Below are 17,832 nucleotides of genomic sequence, written 5' to 3' on the forward strand. Positions count from 1 at the left end.
TGCAAAAAAATACATTTCATACTGCTCACAAACTGTATTTTAATGCAGCCAAATTCTCAATAAAACTGTTTTCACTGGTATATTTTTCTGTTTCTGTTGTAAGACAACGGGATGAGAGACCGAAAGTGGCCCATTAAGACTACCAGCTCTCCGTTAGATGTTAATCTTCACAAAAATCCTGATTCATAATCATGACGTCGTCTAATGAAATCAAATACACATAAGATAAAGACAATGACTGTGCTTTGATTTGGGCTATATTTGCATGTAAGATAGAGTTAGAAGTGACAGAATATCTTGTTTAACCTAAAGCGCTGCTCCTCTCAGCCGCTGGCTGAACAGATCAGATGCAGAGAGAGGTGTGTGTGCGCTGGGAAAGAGAGACCTCGTGCACTAAATAAGTGTCACGATTTGTAGATTGTGTGAGCGTGATTTTTATTATGTTTTAAGAACATCAGTGATCTTGCCACTTCACCCTGGACTCCATTTCCCATAATCTTTTGCCAGGACTCCTCATCAATTGCAATCACCTGTCTCTCATCACCTCATCAGTCTCGCACTATAAAGGCCACACACACTTGGCTGATTATTGTTTAGCCTCTACCCTGTTCCCTGTATCTGTGCTTCTTTGCTTTGCCTTGCCTCCTTGTTTTTGACCTTGGACTGTTTATCTGGTTTATGATTGTTTTGCTGCCTGCCCTGACCTTTGCCTGTTTACGGATTCCTCTTTGTCTTTGCCTGGGACATTATTGTTTGCTGGTACTGGACTCTGCCTGTTTGACCACTCTCTATAATAAAGCCTGCATTTGGATCCTCAACTCTGTTGTCATGATGCCTCCATCGTAACAATAAGGTTTGTCCAAGAAGTCACTAGATTTGTTGCTAGGAGCTTTTTTTGGAAAAAAGTCGCTAAATCTATTGACAAAGTTGCTTGGCAACACTGCGCACGCTCTGCTTGCCTGCTGTGTCACTTGGTTAGGTTGAAAACAAAACAAACAGATATTTATTGAAGAAAGACGATAAGACAATAAATACGTTAAATGACTTGCAGTTATTTCAAGTCACTTAACTCAAGTCCGAGTCAAGTCTCAAGTCATGAATATCAAGTCAAAGTCAAGTCAAGTCTTTTATGTATATGTGTCAAGAAGTCTTAAGTCCTAAAATTTGCGACTTAAGTCTGACTCGAGTCAAGTCATCTAACTCGAGCCCCCCACCTCTGCTTTTTTAACTCTCAAAGTTTCAGTAGCCATTGACTTGCTTTTTATGAATCACCAAAGACCATAGTTTCAGCTAAAAAAGAAGAAAAAAATCATTTACATCTTGGATGGCCTGAGGGTAAGTAAATCAACAGCAAATTTTCATTTTTGGGTGAACTATCCCTTTAAAACCAGATGGAAACATTTTCATGTTGATCTTAAATAGTGACAGATGCAGGATGAAAGGGAGCAAAACAGATCTTCCTCTTTCATTTTGAAAAGGGAGAAAAAAAATGTGTCGGAACTTACAGGTAAGTAGAGAAGTACAGATCCTGAAAGAATCGCTTCAAGAAGTATAAGACTAGATGCTTTGATTCTCTGAAAAACATGAGAGAGAAGTAATAGGAGAGAACTGTGACATTTTGAAAAGCAGTATTTGCCCTTCAGTTCAATACACCTGCTCAAGCTGAAATCAAGCTCTAGTTTTTCTTTCAGGTAAGTCTAGCAGAATAAAAGCAGAATAGAATACAAAGCCTTTCCAGGTAAGATAACCGACAGTAAATGTTCTTACCTTGTTGCGACGAAAGTGGTAGACAACCACCATGCTGATGAGGTCCAGGAACATGCAGAAGCCCTGAAAGGAGACCATGGCGAGGCGGAGGGCCATGTCCTCCTGAGCCAGACACGGGGTGTCGCTCGTGCAGAACGGACAGCCTTCTTGGCAGGGCAAACACCTCCCGGACAGTTCCCAGGATTCATCAGAGTACGTTCCCCGGTCTGATTCTAACAGGTGGATGACAAAGAACCATACTATGACATAATGTTTGCATTTTATACAGCATTGTGACTAAAGGATTTATCCAAAACCATGTGGACTGAACCCAATTCTCATCAAACATTACCACCATTAAAACTGCTAAAGTTGACCAATTGATAATTAATTAATGGGAATGTTATAGCCTACCTGGGATGAATGTTATTCAGAACTCTGAAACCTTTTTGTAGTTATAAAGTATGTTTAACCAGTTTTGGGGAATCTGAAACCTTTTTGTAGTTATAAAGTATGTTTAACCAGTTTTACTTAGTTACTTCTTATGGAAAGTAACTAGTTGCATTACTTTTGTGTTTCTTTTGGAAAGTAATGCACTGGGTTTGTTTTTTGTGTTTTTTGATTTTCTCACACCCAAAAGTTATATACAGTTTATAAGTTATTTTTTAATAAGAGCCTTTGTGCAGAACTGTATATTTTGGCTGTTAAGGAGAGAGAATGTAGTTTAAAATCTAAGTTATGGATTTATTGGTAATAAGGCATTTAAAAACATGGAATGTTTTGTTTTTTAATAACAAACACCTAAAAGTTTTTTTTTGTGTTTTGTATGGTATTTACTAGCTTCTGCTAAGAACCTTCTTAATCTGGCTTTGTCCAAAGTGATTTCTCCTGAGGGAGTGAGGTCAAGAAATAGTAGCCTAATAATGCAGAGAACACACAATGACAGAGAGCAGATAACAGACTATAACTGCAGAGGCTCCTGCAAGACGACACAACAATATTCACTTATCTTAGATTGGATGATTTTCAGAGTCCCAGGGCTTCTGAAATATGTACATGGAAGCCCAGGTTTATCAAATATGAAATAAGGTAAATGCGTGTATCTGCCACGTGTTTGGACAGAGCTGCAGCTTTTTGTAATTAGTCCACACTTGCCTCTATGTAAATTAGCCAATACTGTCTTCATGTTTATTTTACTTCATTACTTTATGAATCAGGCAAAACAAACAGATATCACCATACTTTCCCCAGTTGATTAATCACAGTACACTGTATTACAGGTTTTCTGAAATGTTATGTTTAAACATGTAAATGAGGTATTATCTAATTAAAGAGCCATTTTTTTTGGTTTTTCTGAATTTTTTGTTTTAAAATTTTAATGAGGTATTATCTAATTAAAGAGCCAAAAGGCTTTTTCCAGGCGGATTTTGCATCTCTTTTTTATTACTCCATAAATCAGAAAATACTGTCGACAAACAGAAAAGAATACATTTTCACTATATTTTTTAGGAATAAAATGTCATACAAATTGTTATATGAACAAACTCTTCTGCAAAAACCTTCAGAATTTAAATAGGAATAAAACTGGAAAGTTTGGAACTTTTTTTTAAATTGTAATTAAAATCTAAAGATGCAAATAGATAATGAACAATTAAATGTGTATTGTAGATGTTTCCTTTCCACTTTCTGAAAAAAAATTGACCTCAGGACTGACCAGAGCAAGTTTTGCCTAAAAGAATTTGCCTTAAAAGTAGAGGAGACTCATTTCAATAGAGCTATTTTTACATCAGTTTATATGTGAGTGTGTGAGAGGGGAATATTGTTCTTAACAACTAGGACTCTCCACATTAAACAGATATAAACTCTGTCTTTGGGGTATTTGTGCCTAGTTGGAGATCATAAATTATCTGGTGGAAGGAAGTAACTCTATGTTTGTGTATCCGATTCTGTCAGAAAGATTCAGTCCAGACTAGCTCTGTTCAAACAAGAGCCATTACTTTATTTATATGCATTTTACACCCACATTTATTGTTCACAGACAATAAAACTGTGAAAGAATCTAATTGTCTTACATTGAAGGATGACCCAGTTTTAACTACTGCTATTTATCAGAAGTATAATTTTTAATATCAGTTATGATGACAAAAGAGATTTAAAGTATAAATGGTTTAGAGGTTCCTACAGTTCACCCAAAAACAATTCATATAATAAATCCAAAGTCCCACTAGTTCAGTTTTGTACTTACTCGAGAAGCCATTGAGCGCCACTTGGCTTGGGTGGTAGAAACCACTCTTGCATTGGCACTTGTACTTGTCCAGCACAAATCCATGGCCCGCAATCGGTTTACACTAGAAAAAAAAAAGGGGGGGGGGGGGGGGGGGGGGGGTAGTTTTACAACTGGACTTCATTAGTAAATGTACAGTATGTAACAGGACACACAATTAAATGATAAATACCAGTTCCACTACCTCTTTCTCCATTTTTAAGCACTGAAAACTTAACTGACGCTAGAAATGATATAATTTTGTTCAACACAACTCACAGTATGAGGAAATCAGCTCTGCTAATAGACCATCTGTGACAGTGGTGTCACAGTCATTTATCACATTTCCAGTTATTATGACAGTCGATTGATGTGCCGCAGTTTATTTTTCATACTCTGGCAACATCACTGTAAAGCTCACATAAGTGTGCAAACAGATGGGCTCACAGCAGCTTTCTCATTAAAGGCCCTTTGAAATGACTGCCAAGCTTGAAATCAAAACTGTTTACATATAACACAATACATACAGTGCAACAACAAAGATGTGATTCCAAACTTAGACTTTTAGACTGCTCTAGTCCAGAAGGTGAAATAAATAGTTTTACTGTGAACTAAGTCTGAAAAAGTCACACCAAGTTCACAAGGCTGTATAAATAATCTGAAAGTGCCATGAAGCTCAGAGGAAATCTAATGAAGCGAGGCTGGATGCTGATCTCAGAGAAAGATTTCAGGATAAATTCCCTGTTTTGTCGAGTTTATTTTAGCAAGGAGGATTCAGTGTGTCAAGTCTTCATGAGGGAATGATTTTTTCTGGAAGATAATTACCTCCATTTTACATTTATACACTTTGGTTTACTAACAGCTCATGAGCAAAACCTTCAGCGAGAACATGGGGTGCCAAACGCTATAACAGGTTTTTACATTTCATTTTTACATTGCATTTACAGGTTTTATGTTTTATGTGTTTAGATATTTTAATATCTATCTAGCTTATTTAAAGATAATAATATTATGTATTTATACATCATGGTAGTATTGTTGTAGTGCTTCTAATTCACACCAATTCAAATATGAAATGTTTTTCAAATCCATTGTACTATAGTACTATACTTTAATACAGCAAAAATGTATAACACTGTATAATAAATAAGGGGTCATGTACATCCAGCTTGTTATCGCAGAATAAATCCTGACAGGTCTTATATCATCCTGAAGAGGCTTATTTTTCAATAACAAAAGGCTGGAAGTACATTATCTTGCTTATTACACAGCTACTTGCCACATAGGTAAATAATTACACATGAAATATTGATTTGAGTTGAAATATTTTATTAGTTCTTTTAATGCAACGCCTCTGCAAAGAAAAACAGTTTCCTAACAAACTAGCAAACAGCTTTGAGCAAAACTCAGACAAGACTAATTACACAGCTTTTCACCACATAAACAAATATGAGGGCATAAAATATTGATTTCAATGTTGAGTCCTTCTGTTTCATTTTACACTAAATACAGTCGATAACTGGGGCACAAGATGATAGAAGTTGCATTCTAATGAAACGAGTGACATGAGAGACGTGAAAGAAGGGCCGACCTCAAATACCAGGATGAGCGGTGTGTAATTCTGTGTCACACACCTCAGAATGTCACAACTGACAAATCAAAATCAAGTGTTTCAGTAAGGTGTGTTGTCAAGCTTGGTTTTGGGTTTTGTATCACGTTTAGGGTTTTATGTCTTTTATTTTGTAGTTTAGTCACAGTCATATCTCCTGTTTCTTGTCATGTGCTCCCCTGTTTATGTGTCATGTTCTTATTAGTTGTTCGGGTCTTGTGTCCTGTCCTCTCATTGGTTCATTGTTTTATTGTTCACAGACCTGTGTTACTTAGTAAAAATACTAAAAGTAATGAGAATCTAATAAAGATCACCACTGAGATTAGATATAAAAAATAAAAATAAAAAGTAATTCTGGTTAAATGTGCTTTATTATCATGAAATGAATGCCAATATGCAAAAAATCCTTAAAAGTCTTGTGAATTAATTGTTTCTGTTCTTGAGAGATTCGCCTGAATGTTAATGCCAATTAATTACAAAGGGCAAAGCTTTGATGAGGGCTGAATGTTGATTCATACACCCCTGTGGTTCAAGAGTTCCCTCTATTCAAGGCAACAGAACATGATTTTCAGTATATAAGCTGTTCCCCTCTGAATAAGGTTTAATAATACAAGTCTTGCTGCTGTCCAGTGCAGACAAATGTGGGCGACCTGAGATATTTGAAAACACGAATTCATGCTTGGAAATCTTCAGGATTGAGGAGTGACAGCATCAGCAGAGTTAGAAGCTCAATCTGTCACTGAAGACAGCGGCGCTCAACCTCCTGCTGTACATAACATGTCTGCAACAGGATATATTTGGATTTGCGTGTATATTTGTGACAGCGCACCTTCAGTTCAGTTCAGCACTGCTGTGATGAGCTGCAGTGTTTACCAGCTACCTATTAACTGCTTCTCACGACATATTAGCATTTTATTACAAATTTTAAAACATGGCATTGACTTCAGTATAGACAGACAAACTCTGGTTGCACAAGTTCAGTTTCTGCATAAATTGGTGATAAAATATGATTTAACAGGACATTTTGCCTGAGAATATAAGGCCATCTGTAGCTCAACAGAAGTTGAGGACAATGATCCAAAGCACAGGAGTGAATCAACAACACAATGGCCTTGGAAGACAATATATGCCTTCTGGAGTAGTTTAACTTTAACCTGAGATACTTTGGCATAAGAGATTCACAACAGACACCCCAGAATCCTGCTGAACTGAAACAGTTTTCTTAAGATTAAATAAAAACTATCCATGGGTTCACGTACTTCTTCCACCCTGCACTGAGAATCTTTATGATGACAATTTTATGCAGAAATCATTTTGAGCCAATGTTAAGTATTTAACAACTTCTGCATTTTTTGTTGCCAGTCTGATTTTCTATTGCTATAGTATTGACTTGATAACACAGTGCATCTGTGCAGAGATTCATGAATTATTCACGAATCCACTGGTCGTTGCAGTCTCCATTCTACTCACCAAAATGGTGCACTACTGTATTTTCTCATGTTTTGAGCTCATTACAAATCATTTTTCTGTGTTTAATTGATGTTAAAATTACCAAAATGGATGTTATGAGCTCTTTTTAAAAACATTTTTCTATGTTTATTTGATGTTCATTTTATATGATAAGATTGTATTGTTTCTATTTCATGGTGCAATAAATATATTTTATAAATATATGATTTAAAGTTACTGTCACTGTTACTGTTACTGTCAAAAAAAAAAAAGTGTTAGTAATAGGTCCCCTTCAAATTGTAGTTGTAGTTTGTAGTTTTAAAGTTCATGCTAAATTCATATTTGGTCACGCTGTAATGCTACAGAAATGCCACTTTTCCGTTGATGCATAGAAATGCTATAAGAAGCAAGATAAACATTTCTGCAAACGGAGAGAAATGGCAGCTTCAGCAACTTAAATATTGGGTTGTTTATTACCAAAACCAGAGTATCAGAGTACTTGGAAAAATGATCTGTGAGCTGCATGTACTTTTTTGCTGATGTGCTTAGGTGTTGTATTATCCATTTAATTTAGTTACTACAGCCATTGTATTAAATTCACCCAACTGGATATTCATAAAATGATTTAGTTCACCCAAAAATGAATGAAAAAATCATTTTTTAAAAAAAACTTGTAACCCTTGTGTTCTGCAGATAAAAGGAAGTACACTTTTTTTACTCTTGGATGAACTATCCATTTGAAGCCTTAAATCTACAGTTTTAGAGTCTACTACTAACAATGCATGAGCGTTTATGTGGCATGCTCACTGAATACACTTGAAACAATAGCTTTCTGCTGACAGCCAATGAGATCCACCGTAGCACAACATTACCACTACAACTAATGGAATGGAAGAAAAAACGTATAACCCTTGGGAAACCAGAAAGGAAAATGTTGCCTGCATGTGACAAAGCTCTGATTATATGATGCCGGCCTTGGACATTTTCTGTTTCAAGTCTCCAGAGCTCTTTTCTCGAGCTGTAACAGAGAGACTAACAGAGTCTAACATCCACTCAGGTTAATCCACCTCAGGAACAAAGTCATTGCAGGACATTTAGTGCATATGATTTGGGATGCACTCATCTTCAATGACAGAACAGACTTTGAGAGGCATAGTCCTGCAGTCTTAGGAAGAGATGAGGCTATAAATAGAATCATACTGGCACACCACACACACACACACACACACACACACACACAAACACACTCTGCTTTCTGCCTCTTTCTCAGACAGCACACAAGTATTTCTTCTTCTCATAAACACAGGCAACCCTTCCGAATATTGTTTTGCTTCAGTTGCTGTGGTTGGGAGCAAGCGTTGTGCTTATGAAGGCTGCTGTGCTCTTCCTCAAGTGTTCACATGAGTGGGACTCCATAGACACAGAGCAAGGTCAATAATTTAGTAAGCCCACCAAAATCCATTATACTGCATTTATAATGGATCACAGATTACTGGCAAATTCCCCTCAACACAAGACAACAACTGGACTTTGTAAACCTAGTCCAGTCTATGCAATATTCCATCACACTGTATAGATGACCGACCGATATATCCTCAAGTTTGGTTTCCCATTACCTTTTTTTTAAGCATTAAAGGCACAAATCTGCTGAGCAAAATGCAATGGAAATGGAATCCAGGGTTCTTAAAAACACTTTTTTAATGTGACATAACGTCTTAAAAATATAGCATTCATGGCATGAGATGCTGAAAACACAGTGAGACGCATCACAGCTGTTAGGCCAGCTATTTACAAAGTAAAATAATAAAAAAAACTTGCAGCTGGATTGAGAACACATTCTGTGTGAGTAGCCCTGAACATACCAAAATGGACTACTGTATTTTCTAATGCTTCGAGCTCTTTTTAAATATAATTTTCTGTTTATTTGATGTTAATATTACATGATAAAGTTGTATTTTTTATAATTCATGTTACAATGAAAGTTAGTATGTACACTTTTAAAAATAACTTTTTGTAAGTAATAGGGCTTTTTGAATGTTTTGATATATATTTTTCTTAATTATTACATTTTTAAATAATTACAAACCAACATTTAGTCCCAAACTGTCCCAACATTTAGTCCCAAACTAGCCAGTCCCTAGTGAATGACAGATTCATTCATGTTAAATTACATGTTTTATAAAATAAAACATCTTAGGTTGGTGATCAAAGCAGGACGCTTCCTAAACTAATCAAGGTGTGTTCTGTACAAAGAAAATAATTTATAAAGAGTTGCTAAGCAATAGCGTTGCAAAAGTACTGGTACTTGAGCACTGTAGCCGATCACTGACATGTTTGCTGAGCTTGTGAACACAAAGGCCAATCAAAGGATTTAAAGTTAGTCAGAATCTGTTTGTTCGTGAATCGTCTCGCTGTATCCAACACAGTATTAACACAATGTAAATAAGAGATTCATTGTCCAGTATGGACAAATAATTATTATTTTATTATTAGAATGGGAGTTTTCACTCAGTCAGTAAGCAATGCTGGGTAGATTACTTGCAAATTGTATTCTGTTACTGATTACAAACTGCATGTGAAAACTTTAAGTTTGTTTTATGTTTTTTTGATTTTCTATTGTTTTATAATTATTTGGTAATGCATTTTGATTACTTTTTGATTACTTTTGGATTAATTTTTATTTAATTTTTTTTTATTTGTTTGTTGTGGTCGGTTTCTGTTTATTACTTTCCTCGCTTTCTGTATATAGCCTATTCATAATTTGAATAAATGCTTTATTTTTCATGCAGCTAAGTACACACTGCAAAGTTTCAGGAGTGACATCCGTATTAAAAAGAGGGACTGCATGCTAGTGCTAATAGCGTGCAGAAAGAACTTTTGAAATAGTTACATTTAAAAAAGAATATTAAAATAAAATTCTTTTGTAAAATGTTTAAATACACTACATTATTATTTAGAAATGCATTATCACTTGGTTATTCAATATAAATCATTTTGTCATTAAATTCCCGGAAAAACAACAACTACTACTACTGTATATTGTGATGCATACTGTTACAATAATGTAAAATTACTAATATTTTGGTCATATTGTCTACTCCTATCCAGCACACACAGAGAAGAAGAACACATCTCATTACACTCTAGACTGAGAAAGAGCACACAGCTTCTCAACACTAAGTGTTTCATGTATGTAAGGTTTAAATGGCATGTTTCAAAGAAATACCATGTTACATATTATCAGCAGAACAAATGTTTGCACCATGCTTGCTTCCAGATTTGTTTGTGTTTTTCACACCACTTCATGTAGTTCAGCACTTGTGCAATGACATAATGCATAATCCCACACAGTGATGTGATTTATTGTAAGAGTGAAGCCTTCCAGAAACATCCAAGCCGGCCCAAACTCTCACTGGCACTTGGGCAGAACAGCTCGGATGGTCTAATTAGCTCTCGCAGAGCAACTTCCAGCACCGCTTACTACAGACTCCAGTCAAGGATGTGCTAAATCCCCCATTTAATTCATCGAAAATACAAACAAAGATAATTAACCAATCTGGAGGGAAAGTGAAACTTCAGGGTGGAAAAAATGAAGCATGAAAGCAATCCCACTTGAGCAAACAAAAATATCAATGTGCTCTGTCCAATAAATTGGAAAGGAGAATTGATGCTGATAAAATGAAAAGTTCTACATCAGGGACATTATAAAGTTAGAAAGCTTTACACATGCAAGTGTGCTTTGATAAGGTCACAGACAACTGGGAAATACATTGTTAGATGCAAACGCTGCACAGAACAAAACGCTCAAATTTTTATATGCTCAAAATATACACAGGTCTTTTCATATCTGTGATGGACAAATAAATGCCAAGCCACTTGCATTTCAACACCAAAATATGATCTATTACATTAATGTAACATTTTTGTGCGGATCATAATGTGCTTTTGTGAATCTTTGTCTTAATTTCAACATTTGTTTTTAATGACATTTTTGTTGACTTATCTAATTTAAATCGGGGGGCAGAAGCAATCGTTTTGAGTGTTTTGTGATGACTCTCAGTCAGTCATTGTGTGTTAGTGATGTTGACTGAACACTCACCTCCATAGTTGTCAAGTTACAGCGGTGAGTTCCTGCAAACCAGCCACTGCTGGAGCACTGGTCGATGTCCACATCCTGCAGATTAACATCCACACGCACAACTCCTCTACACCACCACAGAAGGAGACAGAGAGAGAGAGAGAGAGAGAGAGAGAGAGAGAGAGAGAGAGAGAGAGAGAGTTTCATTTAAATGAAAACATGTGAGTTTTCTGCAGCAAATCGCAGTGCTTGCAAAGACAGCCAAAGAATAGTATCAACATTTTTAGCGCCCAAACTCTGGAACAATTTACCTAGCGTTGTTTGGGAGGCAGGCAGTTTAAATCTAGATTAAAGACCTATCTCTTTAACCTGGCATACACATACTCACTACATCATAAGAAGAATGGCATCTACGCTAATATTAGTCAGTTTTATTCTTATTCCGTGGTCACAGTAGCCATCCAGATCCAGTCCAAATCCAGACCAGATGGTGGATCAGCACCTAGAGATGACCTCTTCAGCCCTGAAGACCATGTCGACTAGATGAGCCCTAGAGACAGAACCCCTGTGAAGACCTCGTCAACCTTTAGATCAAGACCACGAGAACCAGACGAGTCCTCTGCACAATCTGACCTGAGATGCAGCCTGGAATTAAAGCACACTATGTTGGTTTCATCTGGCCAGAGGAGAACTGCCTCCCTACCTTTAGATCAAGACCACGAGAACCAGACCATTTCTGTCTGAAGCCTTTGGCTTGCTTAGTTGGGGACACAATTTCTGGCAACACTGTTGACTTGACTGCACAGACACTATTGGAAGAGAGCTGAACTAAGCTGATAAACTGACTGTTTACTATTGTCCTCTTGCATTATTAGCACACATTTTTCTGTACAGCTGCTTTGACACAATCTATATTGTATAAAGCGCTATATAAAAAGGTGCAAATGTTACTAATGTTACTATTCTTACTATTAACATTTTTCTGTACAGCTGCTTTGACACAATCTATATTGTATAAAGCGCTATTTGTCACTTTGAACCTTGTAACGACAACAAAACTCACCTAATATATTTTTATGTCACTTTGAACTTGTAACAGACAAAACTCACAAGCAAGCATGTATTCTTCATATGTGTCTGTGTTTTTTAACTCTCTGTTTCTCTAATTATATAAATTGATTTTTATAAGTATCTTTTTTTAATTTTTATTATCTTAAGATAGGTATTATGTGTTTTATTATCTTTATTTTTAATTTGAATTTCTGGTTTTTTTTTCACCCATGATGAAAATTCTGATATTTTTTTTTATTTGCCATGTCTTATAATAATAATAATAATAATTTGTGAAATTTACTTAGAATTGATATTTTTGTTATATTTTATACTACAATATCATAATTTAATACAAAATATACTAGCTTTTTACCACACAGAGGAATGGAGCTGAAGTGACAAATATGGTTTGAAATACAAATAAGCATTTCATAAAACAATTACTGCATAATTGCAGGAAACAGTGAATGTTTTTTTACATTTCATGCTTCATAAATTATTATTATTATTTTTTATTTTTTCAGATGCTAAATATTGTGTTTTTTTTGAGAGCATATACATTATCTGTTAATGTAATATAACTCTGTGTGAGTATTATGTATATTGTCATATTTATGGGTAAGATTAAGTATAAATAGGTCCATGAAATAATTGTAGGTTTGCCACTTTTTTAACATTTGTAACCTAAAAATTGACTGGTATATTGAATATCAAAAATTGAATGTAAAAAACATTGTTTTCGGTAACAAAGTCTTGTTTTCAGTTTCTATTAATCAAGACCTGGTGTCCTCTAGGACACATCATAATTTGTTTTTCTTCACCATTGGTTTCTAATGCTTCAAACTGTTTAATAATATAAAAAAGGAAATATTTTTTTTTTCTATGGTTCTCAGGAGGATTCATTCCTCAGAAAGTAAAACTTTTGCAGAACATTTGAAAGAATGCAGAATGGTCAGCTTGTTAGATACAACCTTCGTGCATTACTTTTCATTGGCACATAATAGTGTTATTATGAGCTGAATGCTATACTTTGCAAGGGCATTTCAATTGTTCTTCCTCAGAGAATGAGATAAGCCATCATTAGACTGAACACAGAATCAAACACTCAGACTGGAAAAAGAAAAGTGTTTTTATCACCTCTGCATGGCCATACTCAATCTGATTTGCAAATGCTGCTGGTTGTATGATGCAAGATGTTCTTGTAAGAGTTCTTGCTTTCTAACTCGCAGTCCTCTGGTTCATTACGTGAAAATGAGAGTCATTGGCTGCTACTCCAGATAGAGGTCCATTAGAGGGGCTTATCTTTCACCGTCCCATAAGGCATGTTATCTGAGACCCGTGGACTGGCATGACTAAAGATTGTGAGAGAACATGGAGTAAATATGAAACAGCATGTTCTCTCACAATCTTTGCTACTTTTGACGATTGTGATGATGGTGTCTGTTATAAAGGCACAATGTAACATAAAACTGACTATGTCCCTGTTGATGTTAATGAAGAACCACATCAGTCTCCACCATCTAATTCAACTAACCCTAGAATCAATCCATTGCTGTAAATCAACCTCTCCTTTCCATTTCCTGCCTGACAACAACAGCATGAGGGAACAGAGCTGAAGAGTATGTGGTGTGAAAGGAGAGGCAGCACCACACATTTCTGTTGCTCAGACAGTATTGTGTGGTATGGAAGCTTGTATCCACCACTGAAAAAAAAAAAAATAATAAAAAAAGGTAATTGCAACTTTTTATCTCACAAGTCAGTCTTTTTTTTCTCAGAATTGTGAGATATAAACATGCAAGTGTGTGCTATAAAGTCAGATTTGCAAGATTTGAATTTGTATATGAAACAATCTGAAGTATACTTAGTATGAAACAAATTTATTTTAAATAAATGTTAGAATATTTTTTTTTCTTTTAGTATATGTATTATTAGACCCCACCCAATGTAAGGTTTGTGCCACAGCTGCCCTAAACTGACATAACTGGTGATTACTAAAATAATTTTTCATGTTTCTGTAAAGATTAATCCACCAGCTCATTAGTCATAGTAGTATATCTAATGCGAAAATATAATTGTTGTTATCCATGAATTTTCGAATGTACTGTTTTACAAGAAAGGCTAAAAAAATTGTAAAGCACTTTATATAATACATATATATATATATATGTATATTCAGATGCCAGTTACAGTTATTTACATGTGGTCCTTAATAGAAAAATAAGTTTTAATGGTTGAATATTAGTATTGATTATTTAGTTGTTTCAGTTTGTTATTTGCCTAATAAATAACAAATTAATTTTCAGTTTTAAACAAGTTTTTGACAGATTCCTCAAATATTTTTGTGTTTTCTCATGACAGGTGGTCTATATATGTTTGTGGTCGGTAAGATATTTTTTTCAGCAAGTAAGATATTTCTTTTCAGAGATGTACTGAATGTCAGAAGTCTAATAAATGCAGTTCTTTTGAAATTTCTGTTCATCAAAAATGTATCATGCTTTTCTCAAAAATATTAAGCAGCACAACTGTGTTCAACATTGATAATAAGAAGTTTCTTGAGCAGAAAATCAGCATATTAGAAGTGTTTCTGAAGGGTCATGTGACGCTGAAGACTGGAGTAATGATGCTGAAAATTCAGCTTTGACCACAAGAATAAATTACATTTGAAAATATATTCAAATACAAAACAGTTGTTTGAAATTGTAATAATATTTTAAAAATTTCCTTTTTTACTGTAATATTTTATTTAATAAATGCAGCCTTAGTGAGAATAAGAGTCTTAAAAAAACTGAACAATCTTACATATTTCAAACTTTTATATAAATATTGTTATTCATTTTTTTGGTGTAATTGTGAACAATTTATGTGCTTGCTCTTCTGAAACTTCAACAACAGTTTCACGCTGCTGGCTTTTATTAAAGTTTTCCTTCCTATGAATGGATGCATCATAGCTCTGTTGCTTTTACTCAAAAAATCCATTTTATTAGAAGACAGAGAGTTCGCTTTTTTGATTTTCTTTTCATTAAATGGCAGAGTCTGGAGCCTCTGGGACTGTTATTTGCATGAGCCCCCAAATCATTCCTCTGCTCATTTCTTTTTCGACTCCAGCGAAGGCCCAAAGGCAAAAGTAATCTGTCTGCTGAGATGTAAAAACAAACACCTGCAGATAGCTGGAGCTGCCAGCACTCTCTCTTATCTTTAGGCAAAGAAAATGGAGCATGAGCGTGACAGAGAGAGAGGGAGAGAGTCACAGAGAAATGTTAGAATTATCTGCTCAGCACACTCCTCTTTCAAGTCGAGGGATGTTAACAATGTTTACAATTCTGTTCTCAAACTCTATTACAATGTCTTGATGATCAAATGTATAAATAACTTACGGATAAAAATAGCTGATGTGAAACATACTGCAAGAAAAATGAGAACCTCAATCATAGGATTTCACACTAAAACGGCATGACAAACCAGTATTTACTGTGACGCATCCTGCATGCAACAAAGCTCCAAATAAGAGCATTATGCTTGCAATTTACAAAACTATTTCGCATTTCACTGACAATAATAACAATTGATAACATATAACAATGCATTTCCAGGCAAATGTGTTCAACACCCCCAATTAACTTAAGCTTCTTTTTTTTCAGAGGCTTGAAAATCCTTAATGTTGACAGATTGGTTATCCTCCCAGATTATTCAGTCATTAAAATTATGCATCCCATCATAAAATAAGACATATAGTATCAGCTTCATTCACCCCATAATGTCGAAAGTTTTTAAAGTTTTCATTTCCAATTACTTACTGGTCAGTAATCTGAAGAGTAGGGAGGAAGATGTTTTTTATGTGGCACGCTGTTGTTTTAACCCTCGTGCTGTGTTCTGGTAATTTTGGCCCAGATAATTGTATTTTTTATTTCTTATAATGCTATATTATTACCAAATATTGAATTTGTTCTTTTTATCCCCTTTTTCTTTTAGTTAGCACAGGTTTTGAACTTCTTTTTCAAACTGATTGATCTCATTGATCTGAGCTTATGCACTTCGGCTTTTGAGTGAACATCTCAACAAATAATTTTGTTTGTTTTTTTCAAAAACTGGAGGTGCATAAGCTCAATCAATGACGCCTATGACCAGTCATTTCCAAGCAGAAATAAAAAACCTGTGGTAATTGAAAGAAAACAGGTTGACAAAAAGACTGAATCAAATATTTGGTGATAATATTTCATAATGAGAAATTTACAAGCAATTTACAAGCAAAAGGCTGGTCATTTTTGACCAAGAACACCAAATTAGGTAAAGCATTTTTAGTACAGCATAAAGCTTAAAGTTATTTAAAAATGCATTATTTACTCAAACTCATGTTTTTCAAAGCCACTGAGACTTCTGCACCACAAATAAATATACTGAATTCATGCATCATGTCTTATGGGTTTGGAACAACAAGAAACAGATTTTTTAGGGTGAACTATCTCTTTAAAAGCCCACATATAAGAGTTTTAACAGGTTTAGGCAAACAGCTGCATGCATTTTCAGCTGAATGTTTAGTTCCAGGAGGGTCAGCACATTTTTTCCAAAGGAGACAAAAATATAGCTTTGAGAAGGCGTTTTTTTTTTTTGTTTTTGTTTTTTAGTTTGATTGACAGCAATGAACCCCACATGTCTGGCACTAGCCTGAAATATCCACCACTGATGCATGCCAATTTATGCAACAGACCAATAATAAAACAGTACCAACCGTGTAAGGCTAAGTAGGATATACAGACCTTATGTAAAACACTTTGAGGCAGATTCATTCGCTTCATTGGCTTTGTAAGTGATGTAATGTGCTTCTAAAAAATGAAACCAAGGCAATGAAACTAAAGACGAGCCAAACTGCACAATGACCTGAAAATCATTTACTTACTTTCATGCTGGTTCAACAATGCAGACATTATTAATGATGTCATGCAAGCAGTGATGTAATAATGTTCACAAAGTAGTTTGTTTCGAGATTAACTGATTTCAGATTTTTGTTGTAAAGAATGAAAATGGCATATAATGAATGCTTTGCTATTTTTCTTCTCTGTTGTTTTGCTTTATTTTCAGATGTCCTCTGGGATTCAACACTCTTAAAAATAAAGGTTCTTTATTGGCATCGCTGGTTCCATGTAAAACCTTTAACATTCATGGAACTTTTCCATTCAAGAAAAAGTTCTTTATAGTGCAAAAAGGTAGTTTACATTTTTTACTTTTTTTAACATTAAGAAAAAAATATGTTAAGAACTGTTCACTGAAAGCTTCTTTGGGGAACCACAAATGGGGCACATGCGCACTCTTCAAAAACATATACATAATGTATATACATATATTTTACTGTGTGTTAACTTGCTTATTTTGCTCAAGAGCATGATTTAAGTCAACATGTAACACTAACAAGAAACTATGCTTCCAACCACAGGCCAGGAGCTGTAGTTCCAGCCAACTTTGCCATGCTTTTTGTGAATTTTAAATTATTTTTAATTCTTTGATGAAGTTTTCCTTAAAGGCTGCCCTCTGAACAGAATCTCCAGTCTCTTGAGGTGATATGTTATATGCTTTGGTAACATCCGTTTACCACACCACCGTTCAAATGGATAATTTGGATTTCATTGCATAGATCCCATC

At 35.0% G+C, this 17,832-nt stretch overlaps 1 protein-coding gene across 1 annotated transcript in view; it reads right to left on the reverse strand.

Annotated features, from left to right (window-relative positions):
- LOC109099048 (probable G-protein coupled receptor 158) overlaps positions 1-17,832 on the reverse strand; it is a 48,236-nt gene that overhangs the window by 27,803 nt on the left and 2,601 nt on the right. The window contains 4 exon segments of the mRNA XM_042769776.1: positions 1,506-1,574; positions 1,768-1,979; positions 3,992-4,094; positions 11,167-11,272. Of these exon segments, the coding sequence (XP_042625710.1) occupies positions 1,506-1,574; positions 1,768-1,979; positions 3,992-4,094; positions 11,167-11,272 (490 nt within the window).

This window comes from Cyprinus carpio, chromosome A2 (assembly GCF_018340385.1).
Source record: "Cyprinus carpio isolate SPL01 chromosome A2, ASM1834038v1, whole genome shotgun sequence".
NCBI lineage: Eukaryota > Metazoa > Chordata > Actinopteri > Cypriniformes > Cyprinidae > Cyprinus > Cyprinus carpio.